The sequence below is a fragment of the Carcharodon carcharias genome, chromosome 16, assembly GCF_017639515.1.
Source record: "Carcharodon carcharias isolate sCarCar2 chromosome 16, sCarCar2.pri, whole genome shotgun sequence".
Lineage (NCBI taxonomy): Eukaryota > Metazoa > Chordata > Chondrichthyes > Lamniformes > Lamnidae > Carcharodon > Carcharodon carcharias.
Genome location: NC_054482.1, coordinates 99,998,357 through 100,026,260, shown reverse-complemented (window position 1 = coordinate 100,026,260; position 27,904 = coordinate 99,998,357). Strand labels below are relative to the sequence as shown.

The following is a 27,904-nucleotide window of genomic DNA, read 5'->3' as shown; positions in this document are numbered from 1 at the left end:
TGGACGTGTCCATCCCTATTCAAGCTGAGGTGATAGTGGCAGCATGTCAATGCAGTGAGGTCAACACTGGTAGGATGGCGGTCACTATGGAGACCTCGGTCCAGGACGTCACTCCTGCACTGCTGCGTGGGCTGACGCCATAGTTGACCTCCAACAGTGCGTATGTGAGAGGGGTGCAGGGCAGGTCGATCTCACTACAGCTACCCCTTCTCCTCAAGGAATCACCAAGGGGCCCTTGGGCACCCACAGGGAAGAGGATCAGCAGGTGTGCCACCCATCCGGGTGACTCTGGGAATGTCCGGCTCATCTGAGCCTCTTCCTGTGACCCCAGCAGCTTCAGCTCCACAGCAGGACCCCGAAAGCAGACGGGGGCCCTCCAACTCTCGGCTCTCATGAGGATGACCGCCAAGGTCATCACAGACAGGGCGTTGCAGTCAGCAGGCTGCCTCCACCTCCACTGTGGATGGCCGAGGAGCATCAAGACATAGCAGTAGAGTTAGGAAGGTGAAGAAGATGTAGTTGCACAGCCTGGGCACGGGTGTTAGCTGCTTATGCTCAATGTTCCCTATTGTCAATAAACTCCCAAGAATGTCTCCCTGCCTATGACTCCTTGTTCTGATGAGTGGTGTTTGTGTCACTCAGATGTGAAACCTTTCTGCACAAAATAAAGGCAGATGTCTCAGGGCAGGGCCTCTTCCCTGTGCTCTGTGCAGCCTTCAGACCAAAGTGATGGTCAGGCCTCACACTCCCTGGACACATTAGTGATGCCTGCACCTTGATAGTGCTGGTCATTGCTGTCAGAATGTTGTGGGCATGTGTCACAGAGTTCCATCATTCTCTCTGTGTGCTCTCAGCACCTTTAAGGAGGGGCTGGTCCCCATCTCTTCAGCATCTGTGACCAGTGTCGCTGTGCTCCTGAAGGGGTCAGATGCTGAAGGTGGACAAAGGATCAGGTGCTTCTAAAGTTTCATGGCTGAGTTTCTATGGTATGACCCTGATCACAGAGCACAGGCGAGCGGCCCTCAGCCAGACAGGAGCCACGCATTTCAGGCCATTTGAAGCTTTATGGAGTATCCTCACTGCATGTTGTCATCGTCCTCCTTCAATCAAGCGACTATTAGGGCCTCCACTGCATCTCCATGACAGGAACATTATCACAGAGGGTATGTGTGTTGTGATAAGCCAGACTGGAGTCAAACATTCATAGATGCAATGTGAGGAACTATGGTATCTCCTCACTGCATGTCATCATCATCTTCCACAAACCTAGAAGCTATGAGGGCCTCCTGAGCATGCCTGTCTCGTCTGGCCAGTGCGAGGGCCTCATCCCCGTCATCATCGCCTTCGAGGACCTCCTCACCCTCATCTCTGTCAGCGTCCTCCTCATCGGAGGAGGCGTCCAACTCTTCCATCTCCTCCTCAGCCAGTTCCTCTCTCCATTGCAGCGCCAGGTTGTAAATGGTGCAGCAGACGACAACGATGCGTGACACCCTCTGTGGATTGTATTGCAGGGCTCCACCAGACCGGTCCAGCCACCAGAAGCTCATTTTCAGCATCCTGGTTGTTTGCTCCACCAAGTTAGAGTTGTAGCATGAACCTCGATGTACCTTTGCTCTACTGCAGCCTGAGGCCGCCCACATGTGTATCATCAGCCATGGTCTCTGTGGGTAGCCCTTGGCCCCGAGGAGCCAACCCTGCAGCTTCTTTGGGCCCTGGAATACATCAGGGATCTGTGACCAACTAAGGATGTAGGAGTCGTGCACACTCCCTGGAAACTGTGCACAGACCTGCAGGATGCATTTCTGGTGGCTGCACACCAGCTGCAAATTCAGCCAATGGGATCCCTTGCGGATGATGTAGTTGACCCTGTGTTGTGATGGAGATCTGAGCGCCATGTGAGGGCAGTTGATGGCGCCTACACCTGTGGGAAACCCGAGATCTCAGCAAGTCCAACCGCTGTTGCACCCTGGCCCTGAGTGAAATGCAGAGTTGTGTGCCCTAGTGAAGATGGCACTGTGACCTCATGGATGCATTTGTGGGTGGAGGCTTGTGGTATCCCACAGAGGTCTCCTGTAGAGCCCTGAGAAGAGCCACTGGCGTAGAAACTGAGTACCGTGGTCACTTTCATGGCCACTGGCAGTGGATGCCCTCCATGTCCCCGTGGCACCAAATCCTGCAGCAGGTGGCAGATGTGACTGCCCAGTTAGTTCCCTGAACATGCGCACTGGTTTTCGGTTATCTGCAGGATTGGAAGGCAGCGATTATAGACCCTGGGCCTAGCTAGGCGCTGACCAACGACAGCTCACTGTGGCTCTTTGGCAGTGTGTGCTGGAGCCCCTTCTTCCAGAGGATGCTCCTCTGCACAGACAGGGGCCTCAGTCGTGCTCTCCTCCATCCTCTTTGCTCTATGTAAGCCATGTAGTTTTGCGCCACCTTCGACCACAGGGCAGCCCTTGCCCCTCCCTCCCCTTCAAGTCACCTTAACTGCAGGGTAGCCCTTGACCACCCCCCACCCACTGCCACACTCCTCAACCTTGAAGACCAACAGGTGGCCCAGGCGAGCACTCCACAACGTGTACTCGACTCTGAGTTCCACTCAAAGTGCAGCCCGCCAAGTGCTGCTTTATATGCTGTTGTGAAACACATTGGCATGAGTGGGCAGACGATCCAGCAGGAGGAGGGGGTGGGGGTGTGGAGTGTGGGGATGATTCTGGCCTTATAATAATATGCAGAAGTGTTACAATGAGGTGATTGACAACCGGTGACAGGAAATGCGTCCCGCCATCAGCGGGCAGAGCGGACAATCACAAATTGGTTTCTCAATGTCATGAAACCGATTTTTGGCCTTCTCGCCATTTTGTCTGCTCACGCCCACCGAGCACGTCCAACGCCAGTGGGCACGGAAAATCCTGGTCGAAGCTTCAGGTCAAGATGATCTGTCCCCAGAATGGATGAAAGGTCTGATGTGAGGTCATCTCAACCTGAGACATTAACTCTGATTCTTGCCACAGGTGCCCCTGACTTGCTGAATATTTCCGGTATTTTTGTGTTTATTTCAGATTTCCAGCATCTGCAGTATTTTTACTTTTGTATTCTACAAAACAAATTGAATTTGTCACTATTGTCCTTTTCCATTTTCTTTGGTAGCAGAGTTAACATTGAACAGTGTTTCACTCAGATATTCTGACACTGCTTTCAACGCTGCCACATTCATACACACCCAGATACACACCCAGGCGCAGACACCCAGACACACACAACACACCCAGATACGCGCACAGGCACACACACACACAGAAACAGGTACACACACAAACATTGGCACATAATGACACACGCACAGATACAAACATAGACACACACACATACATACAAACACAGAAACACACACACAAACATTGGCACATAATGTCACACACACATGCATGCAAACACACACATCCAGAAACACAGACACACACATACAGATACACAGACACAGACACACACACACAGATACACACACACAGACGCACACACACATACACACACACAGACACACACACACATACACACACACAGACACACACACATACACAGGCACTCACATGCACATACACATGCATTTATTCATTTGGGATTAGAAAAGAATGTGATTACTACCTGTACTGGAGGAAGACCACCAGCTCCTTCAGGGCAGTAAGGGAGCATTATCATCCGACCTCTTGTGCTGCACTGACAGGATGGTGAGGCATTGCTGCCAGAATATAATGGGGATCGCAGTAGGTTGACAATCGCAGGGTCCCGCTTAGGGATTTCCCAGTTAGAGGTCTTATTACTGCAGGGATAACCCCTGTATTAAAATAAATACAAGAGTATAGTCATAGGGCATACAGAACCTTGAAACAGGATTTCTTATATTAAGATACATATTGCTTGTTTTTAAGTATAGTATTGATCCTGAAACATGAGCTGGAATGCTCTGGGTCCTTTGGTGATGGGCTAGGAGGCAGTAAAGTAGCAGATTGGTCACCGGGTGGCCAACTGAGCCACTGAAATGATGAACTAAGGGTCACTTCCACCTCTGTGGGTATTTACTCACATCGGGATGGCCCGTAGCTAAGTGGGAAAATCACCCAGAGAAACCTGATGGCCTCCCAAGGAGGTGGGGGGTGCACCTTCCTCTATGGGCACTCAATGGCCATTGCCCACAGAGGGCAACCCTGGCCATCCCTGAGGGAACATCACTGCTAGTGCTCCTCAACACCATACCCCCAATTGTCAGGGCCTGACTACCAGCTCCTGGCTTCCCTGAACTCTCTTCAAGTGCACCTGGCCATTGATGTGCCCTCTCCCTACCGCTGCAGGCACAGGGTTAGTGGTGGTGTTGCTGAGCTGCTGGCCCTCTGATTATATGGGCAGCTCTTGGGGGCATTCTGCCATCCTTAATTGGACAATGGTGACCTCCTAATTGGCCATCATGAGTCCTTTCTAAGGACTTATTCTTTTATGGGATGTGGGCATCATTGACAAGGCCAGCATTTTTTGCCCATCCCTAATTGACCTTGAACCAAGTGGCTTGCTAGAGCATTTCAGCAGGCATTGCTGTAGGTCTGGAGTCACATGTAGGCCAGGCCAGGTAGAGACAGCAGATTTCCTTCCCTAAAGGACATTAGTGAACCAGATGCGTTTTTACGAACAATGGTTTCATGGTCACCATTACTGAGATTAGCTCTTCAATTCCAGATTTATTAATTGAATTTAAGTTCTAGCAACTGCAGTAGGATTTGAACCCTTGTCCCCAGAGCATTAGCCTGGGCCTCTGGATTACTAGTCCATTGACATTACCACTATGCCACTGCCTCCCTCTGCTTCCTGCTTTTGACCCAGCAAGACTTCTGCCATCTCAAGAAAATTCAGCCCATGATATCAAAGAAGCAAGTGACAAAGTGAATAAAAACTGAATTAACTCTCTTACACAATGGGATTCTCCCTCATACAGCGCGTCCCAAATCCAGGTTTATTCACCAACACCTCTGTTAGCTGACTCATCTTCTTATTCCATGGACGTTCATTGCTATCAAAATGAAGGGAAGGATAATGTTATTTAACAAGTACACACGATGCAGATGAAGACAAAGGTTTTTTTTTCACGACCATTTCTCCAAAGCTTAATGGTTGAAGACAATGTAGACTTATTTAACATAAATATAAGGATAAACCAAGGTGTCACATGTCGTCACTGTACCCGGTTTGTGCATACTCCTTAGTTGTTGGATTGTCTGGTTTGAATTTTGTAGGTCTGAAGCTTTATTAAGGGCTGTTTCCCATGCTGTTGAATAAATTCCAAAGCTGTTCACCATGGTACACTGATGCAAACAACCTGAGACATGTACATCCATGGGAATGTGATTTAAATTTTATATATTGTCACCATGTGCACCTAAACAACCTACAAAAACAAAGCAATGGACCCTGCTGCAATATAACTACAATATGGCTCAGTTCCAGGTTACACTTTGAAGGCTGTATGTGCTTTCAATAAAAATAATTAAAACACGAATAGGAATCAAAAGGTACATATAATACATGTTAATTGCTGAAAGTGTCAGTGTTGTGAAAATTTTACTTGTATTTTATAAATTATGTTTCAAATTTAAATCACATGAATTACACAATTATGATCATCAGTTCTGCATGATTTTAAAAAATGGTTTTAGGATTTTTAAATCAGAGTGAGCTGAGGGATGGGTGTCGCAATTTTTAAGGTGCCTTTCATGACCTCAGCTTGGTCCAAAGTGCTTCACAGACAATGAATTACTTCTTCAAGCTCAATCGGTGTTGTTACACTGTAACCATTGTGCACAAGCACCAAGGAGATGAATGGCCACTTAATTTGTTTCAATGACAACGGGCGAGGGATGAATAGTGGCCAGGACTCTCCACGCATTGCCTTGCACTGCTTTGAAAACAATGCCATGGGATCTTTTATGCCCACTCTAAAAGGACAGGTGGGGCCTTGGTTTATCACCTCATCCAAAAGACAGGACCTCTGACAATGCAGCACTCCCTCAAGTACTGCACTGAAATGTCAACCAAGCCACAAGTTTTTGACTCAGGCAAGGGAACTAACATTGAACCAAGATGTCACAGATGCGATCTGCAGTCAGTATTTGTTATTGTCTATAAATTAAATCGTGCATAATCTTATAAACAAACATGAAAGGGTCATAAACTGTTTGAACAACCCTACCTGAAGAAGGTGTACTGCTTCCCATACATCCAGGGGTGAATTGTTAAACTTTTATACTCCCCAAAAGGAGGGATTATGAGTGAGAAGATCAGAGCCAACAGCACAAAGTTTGCAGGAAGGAGAAACTGTTAAAAAGGAAGAAGTTTAACTCAGTATTGAATCAGTTACAAATCCGTGAATTCCACAATATCAGTTTACGGGCAGAACTTTTCGCTTGGAGTGCGGCACATGCCCGACATGCTCAAGCGTAAGAGAGAAAGCGGCGACATCGGGTGAGTGTCCCGATGTCATCATGCACTCGCGTTATATTTCGGTCGGCGGGCATGCATTAAACTTGGAATCCCACCCTCCGACAATTAAGAGGGCTACTGAGCCCATTAACGGCGCAGTTAGCTGGGATTTTACACTGCCCTTCTAATGTTACAGTTAACGGCACAGTTAACTGGGATTTTACACTGCCCTTCTAATGTTACAGTTAACGGCACAGTTAACTGGGATTTTACACTGCCCGTCTAATGTTACAATTAACGGCGCAGTTAACTGGGATTTTACAATGCCCGTCTAATGTTACAGTTAACAGCGCAGTTAACTGGGATTTTACACTGACCTTCTAATGTTACAGTTAACGGCGCAGTTAACTGGGATTTTACACTGCCTGTCTAATGTTACAGTTAACGGCGCAGTTAACAGGGATTTTACACTGCCTGTCTAATGTTACAGTTAACGGCGCAGTTAACTGGGATTTTACACTGCCCATCTAATGTTACAGTTAACGGCACAGTTAACTGGGATTTTACACTGAGATAAAAACAAAAAAACTGCGGATTTTACACTGCCTGTCTAATGTTACAGTTAACGGCATAGTTAACTGGGATTTTACACTGCCCGTCTAATGTTACAGTTAACGGCACAGTTAACTGGGATTTTACGCTACCCGTCTAACGTTACAGTTAACAGCGCAGTTAACTGGGATTTTACGCTGCCCGTCTAATGTTACAGTTGGCAGGCGCAGTTAACTGGGATTTGACGCTGCCCGTCTAATGTTACAGTTAACGAAGCAGTTAATTGGGATTTTACGCTGCCCGTCTAACGTTACAGTTAATGGCGCAGTTAACTGGGATTTTACGCTGCCCGTCTAATGTTACAGTTGGCAGGCGCAGTTAACTGGGATTTTACGCTGCCCGTCTAATGTTACAGTTAACGCGCAGTTAACTGGGATTTTATGCTGCCCGTCTAACGTTACAGTTAACAGCACAGTTAATGGGATTTTACGCTGCCCGTCTAATGTTACAGTTAACGGCGCAGTTAACTGGGATTTTACACTGCCCGTCTAACGTTACAGTTGGCGGGCACAGTTATTTTACGCTGCCCGTCTAATGTTACAGTTAACGGCGCAGTTAACTGGGATTTTACGCTACCCGTCTAACGTTACAGTTGGCGGGCACAGTTAACTGGGATTTTACACTGACTGTCTAACGTTACAGTTGGCAGGCGCAGTTAACTGGGATTTTACACTGCCCGTCTAACGTTACAGTTGGCGGGCGCAGTTAACTGGGATTTTACGCTACCCATCTAACGTTACGGTTAACGGCGCAGTTAACTGGGATTTTACGCTACCCGTCTAATGTTACAGTTGGCGGGCACAGTTAACTGGGATTTTACGCTGCCCGTCTAATGTTACAGTTAACGGCGCAGTTAACTGGGATTTTACACTGCCCGTCTAACATTACAGTTGGCGGGCACAGTTGACTGGGATTTTACGCTGCCCATCCAACGTCACAGTTAACGGCGCAGTTAATTGGGATTTTACACTGCTCGTCTATCGTTACAGTTGGCGGGCACAGTTAACTGGGATTTTACACTGCCCGTCTAACGTTACAGTTGGCGGGCGCAGTTAACTGGGATTTTACGCTGCCCGTCTAACGTTACAGTTAACAGCGCAGTTAACTGGGATTTTATGCTGCCCGTCTAACGTTACAGTTAACGGCGCAGTTAGCTGGGATTTTACACTGCCCGTCTAACATTACAGTTAACGACGCAGTTAACTGGGATTTTACGCTGCCTGTCTAACGTTACAGTTAACGGCGCTGTTAACTGGGATTTTACGCTGCCCCTCTAACGTTACAATTGGTGGGTGGACGAATTGGCCAGGCGGCCTTTGCATTTTTCAGGAAACCTCATCCAAGTGTGGGATGAGGTTTCCGTCATTAAATTAAAAAAAAAACTGTGCACAGAATTTTTACAATGTCTGTTCTCAGGTGACTGTGCTGTGTGAACATTTTTTACTGGATTTAAAAATCTTTATTTGATAATTTTGCAGTCTTCAGCTCCTTGAGGCAACTCTCTGCCTCAGGGAGCTTTCTGTGAGTGCTCCCCTGCGCCCGCACTGACTTCAGCACCCTCCCTCCTCCTGCCCCCAACCCAGCGCATGCTTCATGCTGGCAGGCTGTGAATTGGCCAGCGTGAAATTGTGGTCAGGGGCCAATCACAGGCGTCAGGCCATTCCCCGAACTCAAGATGATTCAGAATAGTAAATGTGGCTGTCCTCACTTCTGAGAATCACAGCGGGACATCAGGAAATGTCTCTGGATTTTAAGAAGCTCACTTCAATGGGCAGAATTTTCCCATTGGTGTGCTGGGGCGGGTGTAAAATGATGTGCGGTGATGTCAGGTGAGGACCCTGATGTCACTGTGCACCTCCGTGATATTTTGTTGGGTGAACGCGCGATGATATCTGCTGCGTGCCGGCTATTAATTAAGAGCCACTTAAGGCCCTTGACTCACAAATCGATGCTAATTTTTCAGCGTCCGTGCGATCTTCCAGTCAGCGCAACAGGCAGGCGGGTAGGACACATTTGTAGGAACCTCATCCACGGGTGGATAAAGGGGCTCAGTGGGGTCGCGAGTGTGATCTCTCAAGTACTGATGTTTCAAATTTGTTGAAACTTGCCTGTGTGATCTGCAATACTTCAAAACACATACCAGCTGCTTTGTCTGGACTCTTAACCTTTAGGTCAGCACTCTGCAGTGAGGAATCTTTTTTGGGCCTGCAGGTTTCAGAGAGCCTTCCCATAGCCTGTGAATGGGAGCTGAACTCTCCACTGGAGGCAGCTCCTCTGAGGAGGAGGGGAGGGCTAGAAGTGGGAGGAGGCCAGGAGTGCTCATTCAGCCTCCAGGGGAGCCGCCTTTGGGAGGACAGGCGCAGGCACAAGGGGCGCAGGGCCAAGAGGTAGTCCAAAATGGAAGGGGCTGCAGAAGATGTCACTATCCTGCTGCCAGGGTTTGCAGGCGGAGAAGCAGCTATCTCAATATGCCTGAGGTCCAATGCAAAAGGAGGCTCCAACTCTCAAAGGAGGCAGTCAACTATATCTGTCAGATGATAGGCCCTGAGATCTCCCCTAACTGTGTGGATGGACACCCCATGCCAGTGGCTCTAAAGGTCACAGCTGCCCTCAACTCCTGTGCCTCTGGCTCCTTCCAGGGGTCAGTGGGTGATCTTTGCGGTGTCTCCCAATCAGCTGTCCACACTTGTGTCAAGCAGGTCACAGATGCTCTGTTCAGGCGCACACTGACTTTTATCTTCTACCGCTGCAGTGAGGAATCAGGTTTCAGGGAGCCTTCCCATAGCCTGGGAATGCGAGCTGAACTCTCCACTAAAGGCAAGCCAGACAGAGCGAGCCAGAGGCTTCACGGCCATTGCTTCTCCTGTGTCCAGGGTGCTATAGACTGTACACATGTGGCCTTCAAGGCATCTGCAGGTGAGCCTGGTTCCTTCGTCAACAGGAAGGGCTTCCACTCCATGAAGGTGCAGATAGTGTGTGATCACAGGATGCTGACTCTACAAGTCTGTACAAGGTACCCAGACAGCTCCTACGACACCTACATCCTCAGACACTCCCAGGTGCTGGGGCTCTTCAGTGCTCCAGCCCGGCTGGATGGTTGGCTGCTGTGTGACAAGGGCTATCCCTCAGAAGGTGGCTCATGACGCCTCTCCACCATCCAAGAACAGAAGCTGAGCAGCGGTACAATAGGAGCCAGGACACCACAAGGGCTGTGGTGGAGAGAACCATCGGTCTTCTCAAGATGCACTCCCAATGCCTGAACCACACAGGACGCACTCCATTATCCCCCAGATCGTGTATCGGTGATAGTGGTTGCATGCTGCACTCTCCACAATCTGGCGCTGGAAAGGGGGGACGCAGTGGATGATGAAGATATCAATGCAGTGGCTGCGGCTGCACACGATGAGTCCAGCAGTGAGTTCGAAGATGAACACACACAGGGAAATGCTGAGGGGGTAGACGCTGACCTGGGCATACCACATGGAGGCAGGGACACACGGGAGGCTTCAATCCAATGAACCTTCAGCTAGCACAACATATATGGACCTCCAGGACAAGCCTGGGCTGTAGGCTCCATACTCAGTGCCAAACTAAAGGCCTGGTTAATAAAGCTGAATGTCCCACAAAGCACTCCTAACATTTTTGGAAACCACACACATGCAGAAGAAAAGAGGCAACCTCAGCCATGGTGACATGTCTGAATTTAATATCAATGGCAAAGAAACTTTATGAAACAAAATGATAAGGGTTTTCCAATTCAAAGCAAATCACAAAGACCTCATCTTGAGCCAACATAAAAGCACCAGTGATAAACCCATGGTGTGCCTAAGGTACCTTATGTTTATGTTTCCAGGTGCTACATCTTGGTGCAGCCCCGTCACTCGGAGTGGCATCTGAGCCAGTCTGCTGACTCTGCTGTCCTGTTGGCCTCGATGACCTTGGTGGTTGTCCTCTGGCCCGTGAAGCCTGTGCTGGCCCCGCCTGGGAGGGAGCTGCCAGTTCCACAGCTGGCATCTCCCCAGTCATCACAGCCTCACCAGATGATACGGTCACTGGGAGAGGGGCGGAGGAGCTGGTGCCCTCATCCGGAATGCCGTGAGAGGTGGCCACAAAGACGACAGGCAGCTGCTGCACTGACGTGAGGTTGCTTCAGATCTCCCTGCTCACCATGGATGGATGGGCACCGAGCTGGGAAACTTGGTGCCCACACCATCTCCCACACTGGCACTGACCAGCTGAGGTCAATGCCGATGTGAGGGCTTGCTGGTCAGAGCGCATTCCCAGGAAGACCTGATTGTCCTCCTGGAGGAGCCTCTTTTCAAGAGTCGCCACTCTCCATGCAGGACACATGGCGCTCGGACATGAGGCTCTTTGCTTCGGCGATTGTCCGCATAGAATTCTCCACCACGGAGACCAAGCCAGGCACAGCCTCATGTATCTCCCCCAGATGCTCCCACACACCCAGCCGCATTTCCTGCCCCTGCTGCATTGTGGACAACTCCAGAGGTACATCATCAGGCACCGACTGAGCATGTTCCTGGTCCCCTGCAGTCCTCCTACTGCTAGCGCCATGGGCACTCTCTGACTCTGCCAGCTCCTCCAGCGACTGTGAAATGCCCTCACTGCCGTGCCCCAGGACACTAGCCGATGTTCTAATTCCCACCAAGGTGCTAGTATCAGCGCTGGTGCCTGCCTGGCAGAGATGGGTGTGACGCTGGTGAGACTTCAGGGTCCTCAGGTGTGAGAGGGGGTCTTTGCTGCTCCTCCTCCTGGCCCTGCTCCACTGATGCTGAAAGGAAGAACAAGGACATTGGATCAGTTAACGTGGAGACAATGACAAAGTGCATCCCTGTCCCCCGGATCATTATGTACTCATCCTTCCATAAGCAATAGTCAAGCCATGTTGCAAAATTAAATCACTTAACATTCAGCACTGTCGTGGCTACTGGGAGAACAATGGTGACCTCACTGCTGGGCAAACATACCTGGCCGTGGCGCCCGACCTCACCGACACCAGTGGTCGCATGGCACCTCGCCAAATCCAGGGCCTCCTGCTCAAACTGGCTGAGAATAGCTAACTGCGCCTGGCACCACCAGTCCTCACCCGCTCTGCCATGCTATGAGTATTCTTCTCCTGAAAATGAGAGAAGAGCATTGATTTGTGCAAATTGTACATGGACTCTCTTTGTGCACGGCCCACCCCAACCAGAGTGGGACACATCAGGCTTCCAGTGCCTCCTCACTCCGCTGCTGCCAAACACTCTCAAAAAGATGCTGGGCCTGTTCTCCACAACCCACCCCACCCTTGGCTAAATGCTGCCTATATCACATTAGGCACCAGACGGTATATCCTTCCATAGCAAGGAGGCGCAAGCACGTGGAGCGCAGAGGGCAGCAGATGGTTCGGTGCCAACGCCACCTTGTAGCTCCCCTCCCAGCAGGTCATCACACTGACTTGGACATGTCCTGGAGTTCCAGCACTGCGCCTAGGTGCAGCTCCTCCAGGTTGCCCCCAAAACAGTAATGTGGGTGTCAGTGTACCACATGCTGCGGGGCAGAACCCATCTCTTCACCACCTCTCAGGGTGACCTCGGTATGGGCAATATCTGCTGGCCCACCCAGCAAAGGACAGGTGCCGTCACTGATTCAATGCAGTCACTACACTCGACTTGGGTGGGGGTTGGCGAGCAGCAGGGGGGAAAGCCTACCTGCTGGGCTAAGTGACCAAAGCCAACATTGTCCTCACCCTTCCTGAGCGCAACAAGTTATTGAAGCGCTTGCGACACTGGATCCAGGTGCACCGCACCATGTTGTGGGAGCTCACCACCTCCGCCACCTCCTCCTAGGCATGTTTCGCCATGTGGGGGGGGCCTCCTCCTCCCATCCTGGGGAACCAGCACCTCCTGCCGTGTTGCCACCTCCTCAAGGAGGGCAGCAAGGCAGTCATCGGAAAAATGAGGGGCGCACTCGCCCCCCCACCCTACCCTCCGGCCTAGCCTACCCTGTCTGGACTTGCATAACCTCCATTACCCCTCTGCAGAGCCCTTCACCCAGCCATTGCGAGCAGCCTTTCCAAGGCTGTCAGGCCTTCCTTTATACAGGCCGCCGGGTCGCCATTGGACCAGGCAGGCTGAGCGTGCCCACCACTGCCCACCCACTCCTGCACGGGAGTCATGAAGTACACTGGGTGGGCATTAATTGGCCCGCCCACGTAAAATGGCAGCGCGGACCCAATCGCGAGCTGTGATCCGATCTACGCCCACCAGCGCCCGCTCCCACTCAGCCCCCTCCGCTATCCAGAAGATTCTGCCCAATATGTAATGTGATGCAAAGATAGGTAGACAGCTTTCAGTGTGAAATAAAGGATGTTTTATAAGAAAGGTACTTCTATCCTACAATAGTGGTATTTCAGAGGGTCAGTATGATCCTTCTATTAGGCAACTCGGGAGAATAGTTGGCATGAGTTGGGACTAGTTCCAAAGTCACTGCCAATCTGAATGTTCCCTAATTGGATGTCTAAAGGCTCTTCAGAATTTATTTACTGGATTCAGACTGAGACAGACGAATTAAAAGGAAAGGAAAAAGAAGATTTTCATTTCTATAGCACCTTTTACAACCTCAGGGTGTCCCAAAATGCTTTGCAGCTAACAAAGTGTAATCATCAACAACAAAACCCTGCATTTATATAGCACCTTTAACATTAGTTAACCATACCAAGGTGCTTCACAGGAGCGTTATCAGACAAGATTTAACACTAAGCCACACAAGCAGACATTAGGTCAGATGACCAAGTGCTTGTGGGGCAGGCTAGGAGACTGGGGTGTTCCTTATAATGAGGAAGATGCAGAATGGACACTTCCTCGCCTTTCTGACTCCCCCCCAATTAGGTCCGGAGCAGGAAGGGCCAAAGATGGCCTTCCCACCCAGATGTCAACTGAAGCCTGTAAGAAGCCAAATGAGTGGCCACTAAGTGCACACCTCTCCTGGTCACACTGCTAGTACTAAAAAGCTGCTGACCTCTGATTGGCTGGTCTTGGAGGCGGGCCATCCCCCCTGAAGATGCCAAGGATCCTGTCGTCAACCAGCTAAGTGTCCGATTAGCATTCAAATTGGGTTGGGGCATCCAGGAATGGCCAAACTGGACTTGCCACTGACTTTCCAACCGGTGGAGGGGCCCATTGCCACGGAGTTTAATTTCCACCCAGTGAGTTTGAGGGAATCCCAGGGGTTAAGGTCTAGGAAGCTGAAAGCATGGCCACCTATGGTGGAGTGACTGAAATCAGGCTTGCCCAACAGGCCAGAACTGAAGGAATATAGGGTTGCAACTTAACTCCAGTGAGTGCTTTTGGGGGTGAAAAGGGAAACTTGGGACCCTGTGGTGGAGTGAGGGCAAGGGTTGGGGACGGGTGGGGGTTCAATTTAAACGAAGTAATTTTTTTGTATTGGTGAAAAAAAAGACATGTTGCCAATGTTTTTCATCTTGCACTTATCAGGACAGATTTATAAGAATACAAATTCTAAAGGGAACAGCAATTAATACAGCATGAGAAGAGTGCTGCATGGTTGGCAAATGGACTCTGATTGGTAGAGGCGTTGTTATGGAGACTGCACCAGAGAACAGTTAACTGCCAAACTTATGTTTAAATTCAAACTAGGCAGGTCGACTGATTGGTCAATGGGGAATGAACATGGGAATGGCTGTCCCCCAAGCTTTTGTTTAATTGCAAAAGATGCAAAGCATGGACATGCGCTTTCTGTTTACAAAGGTCAGGGCCCTCTGTAATATTTTGCACGACTGGAAGCTACTGCAGTCTTCATTTGTTAAGTTACAACACATTACAAATGCTGTACATTTAGCTGAAGGCAAAAGCACATTCTGGGAACAGCTTAGATCAGTGTGGGGCTGATAGTTTTCATTGTACCTGTGCCAAGAAATCCTTCTGACTGCGAATAGCATGGTTGAATCTTTTGATAAACAATGCCTTGAACTGTTGTTTGATCAGGTCTGAACCTTTAATCTGCCTGGAGCCTTTCCCATCGTTTCCACCCAGGTCCTGGTTGTCGATTGTGGGGTCAGGAGGCCCAGCAGAGGCTGGATCTGTACTTTCTGCCGCTGGCTCTCCATTTGATTTTCCCTCAGCAGCAGATGGTTTCCTTTCACTACCTTGTCCTTTCTCCGATTCCTGTCCATTCTTGGAAGCCTCTTTGGGTGCTGAATAGATTTAAAATATTACTGGCATTTAACCTTTTGACCAAAATATTGGGAATATATTGTCTTTATTTATGAGGCTTAGTCTTATTATTTGATAAATTGAACAATATAAATTAGGGATGAATACAGAACAGCGAATATCTGTCTCTTGTCCTTCATTAGTTCATTTTCCAGTTTTCCAATTTACATTGGCTCGCTATCCCTCAATTGATGGATTTAAAATTTTGTTTCTGATCTTTAAACCCTTTCACAGACTTTCCCTGGCCTCCTCCATCCTCCTGCCCTTCTCTGAACCCTTCATTATCTCAGTCTTGGCCTGCTGTGTAGCCCTCAGCACCCCACCTCTCCCATTCTACCATTGGTAGCAGAACTCACAGCCTTTTTAACCAACTCACTGGGATTCTGAAATAAAAACAGAAAGTGCCGGGAAAACTCACCACGTCCGAAGAAGAGTCATACGGACTCGAAACGTCAACTCTGTTTCTCTGCTCACAGATGCTGCCAGACCTGCTGAGATTTTCCAGCATTTCCTGTTTTTATTTCAGATTTCCAGCTTCTGCAGTATTTTGCTTTCAGTCCACCGGAACTCTTTCCCTCTGCTCCTTTACATCACTTCCTCTCTCCCTTCCTAATAGACACATTTTGAAAACCTATTTGACCTGCATTTCCCAGCTCCCCCACCAGTTTATCCCATTTCCCTCTTGAAATTATTTCTTGAAACGACTAAGTATTTGGTAAATCCTGGCTATCCTTTATGGCTGTGGGAGTGGACATCAGCAGCAACTTGCATTTATATAGCACCTTTAACATAGTAAAACAGCTTGAGGCATGTCACAGGAGCATTGGCAGACAAAACATGTCGCTGAGCCACTTAAGTTGACATTAGGACAGGTGACCAAAAGCTTGGTCAAAAGGGTTTCTTTTAAGAACGGTCTTAAAGAAGGAGCGAGAGCAAGAGAGAAGCCGTGAGAGAGAGAGAAGCAGAGAAGAGTAGGGAGAAAATTCCAGGGCCCAGATATCTGAAGGCACAGTGAAGGAAATTGGGTATGTGCAATAGGCCAGAAGTGTAGCAATGTAGGTGTAGAAGGCAAAATAAAAATGTAAGAAGCTTAGTTCTGAGATTTCCAGCATCTGCAATATTCTGCTTTTCGATTGCCTTTAGGAGATGTTGAATGTAACCAGAATGGTGATGGTATGAGGACATCAGATGATAAATCTATTTAGGCTCTTGTTAGGAGGCGATAGCTCAGTGGATCATGTACAGTCCAGTCAGCCATGGACAGCCCTATTACAAATTAAAGCCTCCAACATCCAACAGGTGTTAAAAAATTCCACACAAAACACTCATATTTCACTTTAATGCATTGAGGGTTCATGCTAAAACCTGGGAATGGATGAGAACTTATCTGAAGGTTGAAACGGATGCTACTTTTTTTAGGATGGTACCAATTGTACAGCTTTTAATGCAATTAAAAACTTAGGATTCAGAAACTCAATGGAAATTGGTGAAGTGTACAAAGGAAACAAAGCAGAAAAGAGCTATGGCACTCTCCACTGAGGTATGTGGAAAAGCTAGAAATTTTAGGCTTTGAAATGAGGTAACTGAAAGGTGTATAAGGTAGCAAATAAAAAAAGGCAGAAACAATAAGTCTGAAACACTGTTTCAAACTAAATGGTAACCATGGGACAAGGGTTTAAATCGGTAATAAGTTAATTTGGGACTGTCGTTGGGAGGTTTTTCCAAATAAACATCTCATAGAGGGTAGTGAAAGTACTCTGGAATCATTTCAATGCTGTGGTGGGGAAGACTGGATGTTCCTTCTGGTTGGCTGAGCTATTATTACTTAAATGGCTTTCTTTGCCCATGCCTACTTTGTGAATTAATAGGAGCATCCTGGGCAAATGAGGGGTAACTCTATATAAACATGTCATTGTCTAAAGAGTATCAATAGCAGAATAAAGATGCCAATGAATAGTAATGAAAAGGGATACATGTTCCTGAAGTTTTTCATTTTGGACTCATCAGGACAAGGATGCCAAATTTCAACTAATCACAACAATTTATACTACAGGAGAAAAGAAATACATGTTGCTGAAGCTTTTCATTTTGGACTCATCAGGACAAGGATGCCAAATGTCAAATGATTACAACAATTTATACTACAGAAGAAAAGGGTGCTGATTGGTTGACAAGTTGACTACAATTAACAAAAAGCTTTGGCAACATGTCTCTCTTCTCAGCAATATTCAAGTTCTGTACTACCAAGCGAAAATCAACAATTTAATATTAAAAGGGAATGTGCTTTGTATCAAAAGTATTCCTTCCCCTTTGGAGTTTTGAAATCATGTTTCAATGTAATTACATTTGCAGGCTACCAAACAAGTTATTTTATGATTCCATGCAAGTATGCATCTGGCAGCCTAATAATTAGATGCAAATGTAATTACACATCTTCACATCAATGAGACATCCTTGTTCCATAACCCTTTTGTTCTTCTGTTTAACTTGACGATGACTTAAAAGTGTCTTCTGCACCAGACGTTTTTGAAATGATTATTTTCTGGTTGATGATGAGAGGGTATTCTTGCTGTGGTAAAGAGTCGTGGATAAGGATTAAAGAGCAGACACGCCTTGCCTGATGGCTCAGCAAGTTCATTCACAGAGAAATTGAGCCATAAACATTAGGAAAGACTGATTCCTGCACCACACTGATGTAGCTCATCTCAGTCAGAGCGGCAATACCTTCACTGCCGTAGACTTTGGATTAAAAAGGGGAGAAAAATAAAGATCTGCCAGGCTTCTCACTCCTCAACACTATCGAATTTAACCCCTGCTACAAGTGCCTGAGGTCTTGTGGGACAATGGTAAGGTCCCTATCTCTGGGCCAGATGCTCCAAGTTCAAGTCCCACTTCAGGACTTGATGGCTATGGAAGATGAGTTCATAGCATGGCCAAACAGGTTGATTACCAGCCCGTAAGTCCTTCCGATATGCATAAGCATAACCATGGACCAAGCCAATGAAAGTCCAGGGTTGTCAATGTCCTCTTAGGGCATGGTACCTGGAGGAGGAGAAGTGCATATGTGTGGGCATTAGGTTTGGGCCATAATCAAATAGTCAATACATGAATAATGGCCACTTGGGCAAAGCCAAGGGATGCCTGGTACCAATGTAACAGTACCTAGGCTGAATTATTAGTCTTAGGAGAAGATGGATAATTGACAGAGGAAAAAATCAATGCCCTGTGGAACAGTTCACAGGAGCATTGGCATCATTACATCACCACTGCAGCTACACACTTCTTATTGGATTCAACACCGTGGGCTCATTTTTCTCAGGGGTTTCGGAACCCTGATGTTGGTACCAAATAGGGGTCCCAAGCTCCGCACTTCTGAAACTGGCAGTGCAATCTTCCTCCTAATTGGCTACCTCCACACTCGCCATTAAGGATGGCAAGCTGGCCCTCAGTGCTGCCAGGCCAATCAGAGGGCCCAGTTAGTGACGGCTCTGGCGTTTTGATTACCTTTAGTGAGGTGGGCGCTGCTGAGGCAGCTCAGGGATGGGAAGGTACTTCAACATGGACGCACCCTCAGAGGCTTGGATGCAAATAAAAAAGTATCAGGGCCAAAGCTGCTGGGCCCCTTAGTGTGAGGGGGAAATCCTCTGAGGGAAATGCTGGGGCCCGCAAATGGGGCCAGATCTGTCCCGCTGATCTGTCAATGGAGCATGAAACCTCTGGCTCCAGCAGGCCTCCTCTATTGAGCTGGAAGCCTCTGCTCATGGTGAGGGGGCAGCTCTGTTGGTGGCAAAATACCAGTGAGGCTGCAAAAGTGCCCCTAATTGGGGTCTTAACCGTGTTAAGTGGCTGCCTGCCTCATCCAATTCTATTCCACTGAGAATCTTCCCTGGTGTTGGGAAGGTGTTGAGGAGCTGTCCCGATGTGGCTGCCCCTGATGCCAGGCCCACCATCATGGGGACCAGGAAAGTTCAGCCTATGTTGCACAAGTACCCACGTAGGCTACCAGACAGAATGGGAGCCGCACCACAGCGTCAAGACTAAATACGCCCAGAAACTCATTAATAGGACAACAATCGGGCTTTAGCTAACCTAGTAATTTTAAACTCAACTCATTGATGTTTTAATAAGAATGCTTCATCTAATGGGTTGGATAATTGTGCCCTTTCTTGGTGACATTTGGTGAGCTGTACACTGGTGTAGTGAATAGCCTGCTATTTTTGTCATGGATATAGACTGCTGCATGTTGGCAATAGGCATCATCTACTGCTGGCAAAGTGCTTATTCCAACTGTTGGTATTTTATCCTTTGAAGTAAACTTTGCGGGTTTTTAAGCTTGGAGGCCAAAATCCAAAGAAGTAGAGATTAGCTTCTGCATTAATAATGTGGAAGTTATTAAATTTAATGTCCCATAATTACTTTTTGTTCCCTGTCAGTAGGGCAGTTTTAAAGAATCTTTCCTGTGGTGGTGGGGGGTGGGGGGGGAGGAATCACATTCTTAACGCGATTTATTATAAAGGGATTTGTTTTTTTTTTGTAGTCAGGCCAGAGGTTTTGGAACTGTAATGTTTGTATACGTGTTGCATTGACTTTTGAACTGCTGCTCTGGTTTCTGTCACTGATAGTGTCAGGAATTAAGTTCAAAGGGCAGGATCAGAAATGTCGATAACCAAAATGGGAACTTAAAAAACTAAGTCAATCTGCATATTGAATCAAGAATGTGATTTCTTAGTTAAAATTCAGTGGTGATATCATCATTAATTAATGGATTACTGTAGATTTATAAGTTTATGCAGGTGCAGCCGGTTTAGTCAGATAGCCGCCATTACAATGCAGCATCTTGTGAAAGAAGGATATTCGATCAAACAAATTGACCAGAAATAATGGAAATTTGCAAATGTAAGGGAACAGAAGCAATAGGACCAAGAACGTTAACACATGGAACTGAATCATAGAATTGTTACAGCACAGAAGGAGGCCATTCGGCCCATTGTAAGCACATTAGTGTCAGGGATCTGCATGTAAATTAAAAATGAAATCTGCAATAAAATGGGATATTGAAGGAAAGGATTATTCAGGATTCATATTTTGGGATAAACCTATTGCCACAGAAGATCCTGATACATTCTCACCTAAGCTACGGTCTGGCAGTTTATGTCTTAATGTAGACCCAAGAGACTGAATGATTAGAATTTCCTTCATGCTCACCATTGTTAGTCTCAATGTTGACAACTGTTGCCTTGTGTTCCTCTCTAAGGCCTGCTTCTGATTTTCTTGGTATCAGACAGTCTTGCAAAGATCATGATTAACAAAGAAAAGAGCAATGATTAAAGAGGTTATTAGTAACTTGAATAAAATCTTGACCTTTGGGCCAGATCTTGCTGGAGGGGTCATCTCACGGAATTCCCCATTAGTTAGATATTTTGCTGCCCTGTAATTTGTTGGGAACAACGCAAGGGCATTGGGCCCTTGCTCTATCTCCTCAATCAATGCAAATGAAAGATTAAGGAAGATACACAGGAATAACTGAGAAGGAGAGTGTATTAGAGTTGCCATAAATAAGATACTGAAAGAAAGAAAGAGAAGGAAAGAAGGATTGGATCGAGAGGAAAAAAAAGACACAACATAAAAGTGTTTTTTTTTAATCTGACATTTTCAAAGTCTTGTAATTTATCTGACTGAAAGAGACATCATAGTTTAAATTGTTCAATTTCTGGGCCAGGGAGATTGCTTGGCATTGTAGTAACAATCATCACACCATTAAAAAGTACTTATGCTGCTAATTATCAGACTTAAGTTGCAGTGGTGAGATTAATGAGCAATTAATTTGCAAAACCAGCAAGTTATTGAAAGTAACCGGGAGCCTAAGGGCAAGAGGCTGTTTGTGTGAAACAAATAGAGGAATCACATATATCGACCAGTAAATCCACCTCGACTCCCTAAAATTTCTCACTGATTTGTGCATAAATAATGCATTGTTATTTATCCAGCAAGGTCCAGCCAGTTATATATAATCTCCAGGATTTTTGATGGTTAGGGCTGATTCAGTGCAACATATTCCATTGTAGAGATACGGTTAAATTTAGGGTTCTACAATCATCTAAAACACCATGAAAAGCAAAACCATCGTCTGTTCCTGACTATTTCTTTTGCTACACATGTATGTTCTCCCAATGGCTGTGCGATGACACAGAGCCTTTATACATATAAGATCCTGAGGGGTCTCGACAGGGTGGATGTGGAGAGGATGTTTTCTCTTGTGGGAGAATCTAGATCTAGGGGTCACTGTTTAAAAATAAAGGGTCGCTCATTTAAAACTGAGATGAGGAGAAATCTTTTCTCTCAGAGGGTCGTTGAGTCTTTGGAACTCTCTTCCTGATAAGGCAGTGGAAGCAGAGTCTTTGAATATTTTTAAGGCAGAGGTGGATAGGTTCTTGGTAAGCAAGGGGCTGATAGGTTATCGGGGTAGGCAGGATGCAGATTTGAGGTTATTATCAGATCAGTCACGCTCTTATTAAATGGTGGAGCAGGCTCGAAGGGCTGAATGGCCTACTACTCCTGCTCCTTGTTCGTATGTTCGTATTCTGTTCAGCAAAAACTAATTAACAGTAAAAAAGATGCAAATTTCTACTTCTGTTAATTTTCAACATTGCATTGGATATACTAGGCTATATTGGATAAATTTGTAAGCTTACACTTCACTGTCAAAAGATAAAATATGGTCCGCATGATCAGAGCAAGGTATCAGAGTTGGCTCAGTGGAATCACTCTTGTAGTAATAAGGTAATGGTTTCAAGCCATACTCCACTCACAGTCTAGGTTGACATTTCTGTGCAGTACTGAGGGAGTGCTGCACTGTCTGAGGTGAGGTCTTTCAGATGAAGCATTAAACACAGGCCCTGTTTGCCCTCTCACGTGGAGATAAATAATTTCACAAGACTATTTGAAGACTGGGAGTTCTCCGAGTGTCCTGGCCGATATCAGTAAAGCAGATGATCTGTTCATTTAGTTCCTTGCTACTTGTGGGAACCATCGGCGTTGCATTTTCTAATATTACTATGATGATTATTTTTCAAAAGTACTTCACTGCCTGTGAATCGCTCGCGATGTCCTAAGCAATGCTCCCTCTGATGATTTTTTTGGGATACGGGAGTGATTTTTTTGTAAGTGCGTGGCCCCTTTAAATTTTTTTTTAACATGGCCTTGAAGGGTGGTAATTTAAAGGGGCCAACATGTGCACGGCCTGCAGGGGAACTACAGGGTTGCTGTGTAGCCGTGCACCTTAGAAGGAACACTGGTCCTGAGGCTGCTATATAAATGCAAGATTTTTCATTATTTATCCGTATTTAAACTTCCACCAGAAGCACAACCTCTATACCCAACATGTTCCACATGAATCACACATTCCGAATTCTCGGGCATGCTTGTTTACCTGTTCTGTGCAAAGGATCTTCAGTAGCCTTTAAGAATATCTGAAAATGAACCAACAATGGCATTGAATTATAGGCACCTCTCAGGATCTTTCACAAAGCAAGTATCATTTAAAAACATTACGCAGAAGGAAAATACTCAACACTGATCTCACAATAAGGCGCAGGGACAAGCACCAGGCAAGTTTAGACATTAGATGCCTAGTTATTTTAACTCTGCTCTCTCAACAATAAAGTGGCAGCCTGGAATCATGCTGATTATGATGATATTTGAAGTGCTATTTGACTATGCAAAGCAAATTGTATCCAGTCAATTTAGTACTGGCCTCCATCTGTGCTTTAAGATTTTAGGATTTGTAAGGAACATAACTTATTATTTCTATTGGACTGTTGTAAAGAACATATCTTCTTATTTTCTGTTGGACTGTGGATTAGAATTACAATGGCTGCAGGTTGAAAGACATGTCCACTGGAACAGGATGAGAGATTTATACAATGTTGCAATCCTGGAACAGAGTGTGCCATGAAAGACAGAATGGTACCAGAAGGGACCAAGGGAGCTGCCTGACAACAGCGTTTTAAGTGGTTTCTGACCAGGTGACCAGGTTTTGTGTGAGAAGCAATGTAACTGGATAACTCCTAGCCTGAAAGGAACAAGACCTAAAACCTCTTTTTCCTGTGTGTGGAAGATTCTAGTAATTCCACAATAATAGCTAGCTAGCTTTTCTTCTCCTATCTCTATAACCTGCTCTCTTTCTGAAAACCCCTGTCAAGAGGCAAAAGGGAAAAAATCACTGTTAGAGACATTGAATGGCAAGTGCTCAGCCAGTGAACTAAATGCTGCAAGTGCTGGAAGGCCACCTCGCATCATCAACAAGAACTGAAAGGCATTTGGAACGCATCGATCAAAATCAACCCATTGAATCTGTACTCTGGAATTGATGCTATTGAACTGTTTTATCCCACCCTGAAGATCTATGCTTTAGTGTGTCTTATGTGTCTTCAATGTGTGTGGATAGGGATTTAAGAAGGGGTAGACTATAGGTTATAGAGTTAGAAATTAGCTATTCATATTTCTTTCTTTTGCCACTGGTCAATGGCGGTTTGTTCAATAAACAGTTATTTACTTATTAGGTTTACAAACCTGGTGCACGTTTTCTGTTAATCTAAATTAAACAATTAGGTAGAAGTGGGGCAAACTGGTGGTTTGGTTTAACTTTTCACATTTGTTGCGGCTCAGGGAGCAGAGGGGATTGATATTACAGAGCACTATCCCCAGTGAGGCGACAGATTCTATGAATGGACTGCCCCTAACTTTAAGGTTATACCCCATGATCTGGAATCCCCCACTAGAGAAAATAGCTTCTCTCTACCTACCCTCAACTCCTTTACTCATGTTTAGCACCTTGATTAGATCACCCTTTATGCAAGGGAGTTCAGTCCTAATCTACACAAGCCATACAGGAATACAAGTAATATCTTTAAATGGTTAACACTTCTAAATTCCAAACAGGGCCAATGTCCAATAAATGTGAAGTCCAACATTCACATTGATTGTTCCTATCTGAAGTGATACATTCACACAGCTGCTGCAAAGCAGAATTATATTATTGCATTTCACAAGAAGCAATGCTGTCACACTGGTCAATTTGCACTATGATAAGTACACAACAGTGACCTAGCAGACTAATATAAAACAGTAACACCATTGATCTCTGTGGAAGTTCCCCTGCACACCCGCCATTACTTAATCCATGGGAAACCCAGACAAAAAGGATCATTTCGACATCCTGCATTGGAACAGTTAGACATTCCCGGGAAAGGGAAGCTTGGCAGGCTGTGGAACAGGCAACTGAATCAATATTGTTTGTCCTGCTATGTCGCTGGGAATTTAAATGGCCCCCAAATCCTGTTTACGCCATTACGCCAGGGATTCTGTAGATCATTCACCAAGGTCATGGTGGACAAGGGGGAGAATTCCTATGGGAATTCAAGCCCTAAATGTGGACAGCTCTTTTCAACGCATTGCTGCTGGTTGTAAATCCAGTGATTCCCCAACTGAGTTGTGAGCCTTCAGTTTGTTCTTTATGAGAACACTTGTGAGGAGAATGTATCCTCAGGACACTCCTTGCATTGGTATAAAGAATTGACGACAAGAAGGGAAACTAACTGTGTCTTTCTGTGGATACAACATTTGTTGCACAATTAATGGCTTATCAATGAATTAGGTGCTACTCAGATGACATTGTAGGTAACGATACAACTACACTGCTTAAAACTTTCACCAGGAGCGGTGGCCAACCTGTCCTGAACCAAGCCCCAGTGACAGAGGTGGGAGAAGCGGGTAAGTGCAGCAGGTTCACTGCAGCCAGTCAGGCAGGCCTCGGTGAGAGGTGTTGATCTAGAAGCCAGGCGGGGGGAGGCAAGGTGGTCATTAAGTGCGGGAGGGGGGAGGGGGTGGGGAGGCAGACAGACCTTTCTTCAGTGAGGTGCTGAGGTGCCCTTTATGGGCACAGGATGCCCGATCAGGAGGGACCTCTCGCAAACCCCCTCAACCCCAAAGCTGCAGGCACCCCCGCAACTCATAAAATATCAGTGGCAGCAGGAAGAGGTCCTTGAATGGCCATTAGCTGGCCCAAGGGTGAGCAGGCCACCTGACACCTACCTCACTGCTAGTAAAATATGAGCAGAGGTGGTCAGACAATGAGCCCACTGCCCCCTGCCCCCCGCATCCCCCCCTCCCCTCCCCACCCAACCCCCCCGGCCAACCCTTGTCATCCCACATGATTTTATGACACCTTCACCAACCCCCACCTACCAGCCCACTCCCAGGGCTGGGGAAGGGGCAGGTATAGAATTTTGGCCATGGTGTGCGAATGAGAACATCACAAGTTAGTATTGCCCAAGACTTCTGCCTGGAAATTTCTCTCAGCATAGCACTGCATAGAGGCCTATCATGTCTATATGGAATTCCTTTGTCCAGTAGACACATGAACCAATTTCATTTGAACTTTGTGATGTCCCTGTTAAAAAAGTCCGAAACAGGATTGCACACAAATGTGTTATATGTTTGTATGTTAATATCCACACAGTGGCCAGAACTCTGCAACCGCCACCAGAGGCAGTTTAGCAGACGGGAGGCATAAAGTTGGGTGCCATGGCAACTGCGCATACCCACAGCCACTGGGATTTTACCCATGGAGGGAGGAGGAGTCAGGCAGCCTGCTTGACCATGTGTCAATCGAGGCCCTTAATTGGCCAATTAATGGCCACTTAAGAGCCTCCTCTCACCACCAGTGGGATTTTTCTCATAGCGGTGAGTGCCAGGGCCAAGTGTCCTGGCTGCTATGTAAAACCTGGCAGTTAAAGAACAAAGAACAAAGAAAAGTACAGCACAGGAACAGGCCCTTTAGACCTCCAAGCCTGCGCTGATCATATTGCCCGTCAACTAAAACATCTTGCACTTCCGGGGTCCGTATCCCTCTATTCCCATCCTATTCATGTACTTGTCAAGCTGCCTCTTAAACACCACTATCGTACCTGCTTCCACCACCTCCTCTCGCAGCAAATTCCAGACACTCACTACCCTCGGCATAAAAAACTTGCCCCGCACATCTCCTCTATAGTTTTCTCCTCTCACCTTAAATCTATGTCCCCTAGTAATTGACTCTTCCACCCTGGGAAAAAGCTTCTGACTATCTACTCTGTACATGCCACTCATAATTTTGTAAACTTCTATCAAGTCACCCCTCAATCTCCGTCGCTCTAGTGAGAACAATCTGAGTTTCTCCAACCTCTCCTCATAGCTAATAACTTCCAGACCAGGCAGCATCCTGGTAAACCTCCTCTGCACCCTCTTCAACGCCTCCATATCCTTCTGGTAATGTGGCAACCAGAATTGCATGCAATATTCCAAGTGTGGCCTAACCAAGGTTCTATACAGCTGCAGCACGACTTCACAGTTTTTATACTCAATACCCCTGCCAATGAAGGCAAACATGCCATATGCCTTCCTGACTACATTATCCACCTGTGTTGCCACTTGCAGTGACCTGTGGACCTGTACACCCAGATCCCTCTGCCCGTCAATGCACTTAAGGGTTGTTCCATTTACTATATAATTCCTGCCTGTATTAGACCTTCCAAAATGCATTACCTCACATTTGTCCCGATTAAACTCCAGCTGCCATTTCTCCGTCCAAGTCTCCAACCGATCTATATCCCGTTGTATCCTTTGACAATCCTCTTCACTATCTGCAACTCCTCCAACCTTAGAGTCGTCTGCAAACTTACTAATTAGCCCAGTTACATTTTCCTCCAAATCATTTATGTATACTACAACCAGCAAAGGTTCCAGCACTGATCCCTGTGGAACTCCACTAGTCACAGCTCTCCATTCAGAAAAGCACCCTTCCACTGCTACCCTCTGTCTTCTATGACCAAGCCAATTCTGTATCTATCTTGCCAGCTCACCTCTGATCCTGTGCGACTTTACCTTCTGTACCAGTCGGCCATGAGGGACCTTGTCAAAGGCCTTACAGAAATCCATGTATATAACATCCACTGCCCTTCCATCGTCGATCATCTTTGTCACTTCCTCAAAAAACTTGACCAAGTTAGTGAGACAAAAGTATGCTGCCTCTCACTAATACGCCCATTTGCTTCCAAATGGTAGTAAATCCTGTCACGAAGAATCTTCTCCAATAATTTCCCTACCACTGACATAAGGCTCACCGGCCTGTAATTTCCTGGATTATCCCTGCTACCCTTCTTAAACAATGGAACAACATTGGCCATTCTCCAGTCCTCTGGGACCTTACCCGTAGCCAGTGAGGATACAAAGATTTCTGTCAAGGCCCCAGCAATCTCCTCCCTTGCCTCCCTCAGTACTCTGGGGTAGATCCCATCTGGCCCTGGGGACTTATCCACCTTAATATTCTTTAAGACGCCTAACACCTCCTCTTTTTTGATCTCAACATGATCCAGGCTATCTACACACTCTTCCTTAGACAAATCGACTGCTAAGTCCTTCTCTTTGGTGAATACTGATGAGAAGTACTCACTTACTATCTCTCCCATTTCTTCTGGCTTCACACACAGATTCCCACCTCTATCCCTGAGTGGGCCTACCCTTTCCCTGGCTACCCTCTTGCTTTTTACATATGTATAAAA

General features: G+C 46.6%; 1 protein-coding gene across 1 annotated transcript in view; it reads right to left on the bottom strand.

Annotated features, from left to right (window-relative positions):
- Window positions 1-27,904, bottom strand: part of abca4b (ATP-binding cassette, sub-family A (ABC1), member 4b) — a 124,659-nt gene that overhangs the window by 36,251 nt on the left and 60,504 nt on the right. Inside the window, exons 26-31 of the mRNA XM_041208269.1 lie at window positions 22,735-22,774; window positions 20,511-20,591; window positions 14,997-15,286; window positions 6,233-6,357; window positions 4,958-5,056; window positions 3,643-3,832 (exon numbers count right to left, since the gene is read on the bottom strand). Of these exons, the coding sequence (XP_041064203.1) occupies window positions 3,643-3,832; window positions 4,958-5,056; window positions 6,233-6,357; window positions 14,997-15,286; window positions 20,511-20,591; window positions 22,735-22,774 (825 nt within the window). The remainder of the gene's footprint in view (window positions 1-3,642; window positions 3,833-4,957; window positions 5,057-6,232; window positions 6,358-14,996; window positions 15,287-20,510; window positions 20,592-22,734; window positions 22,775-27,904) is intronic.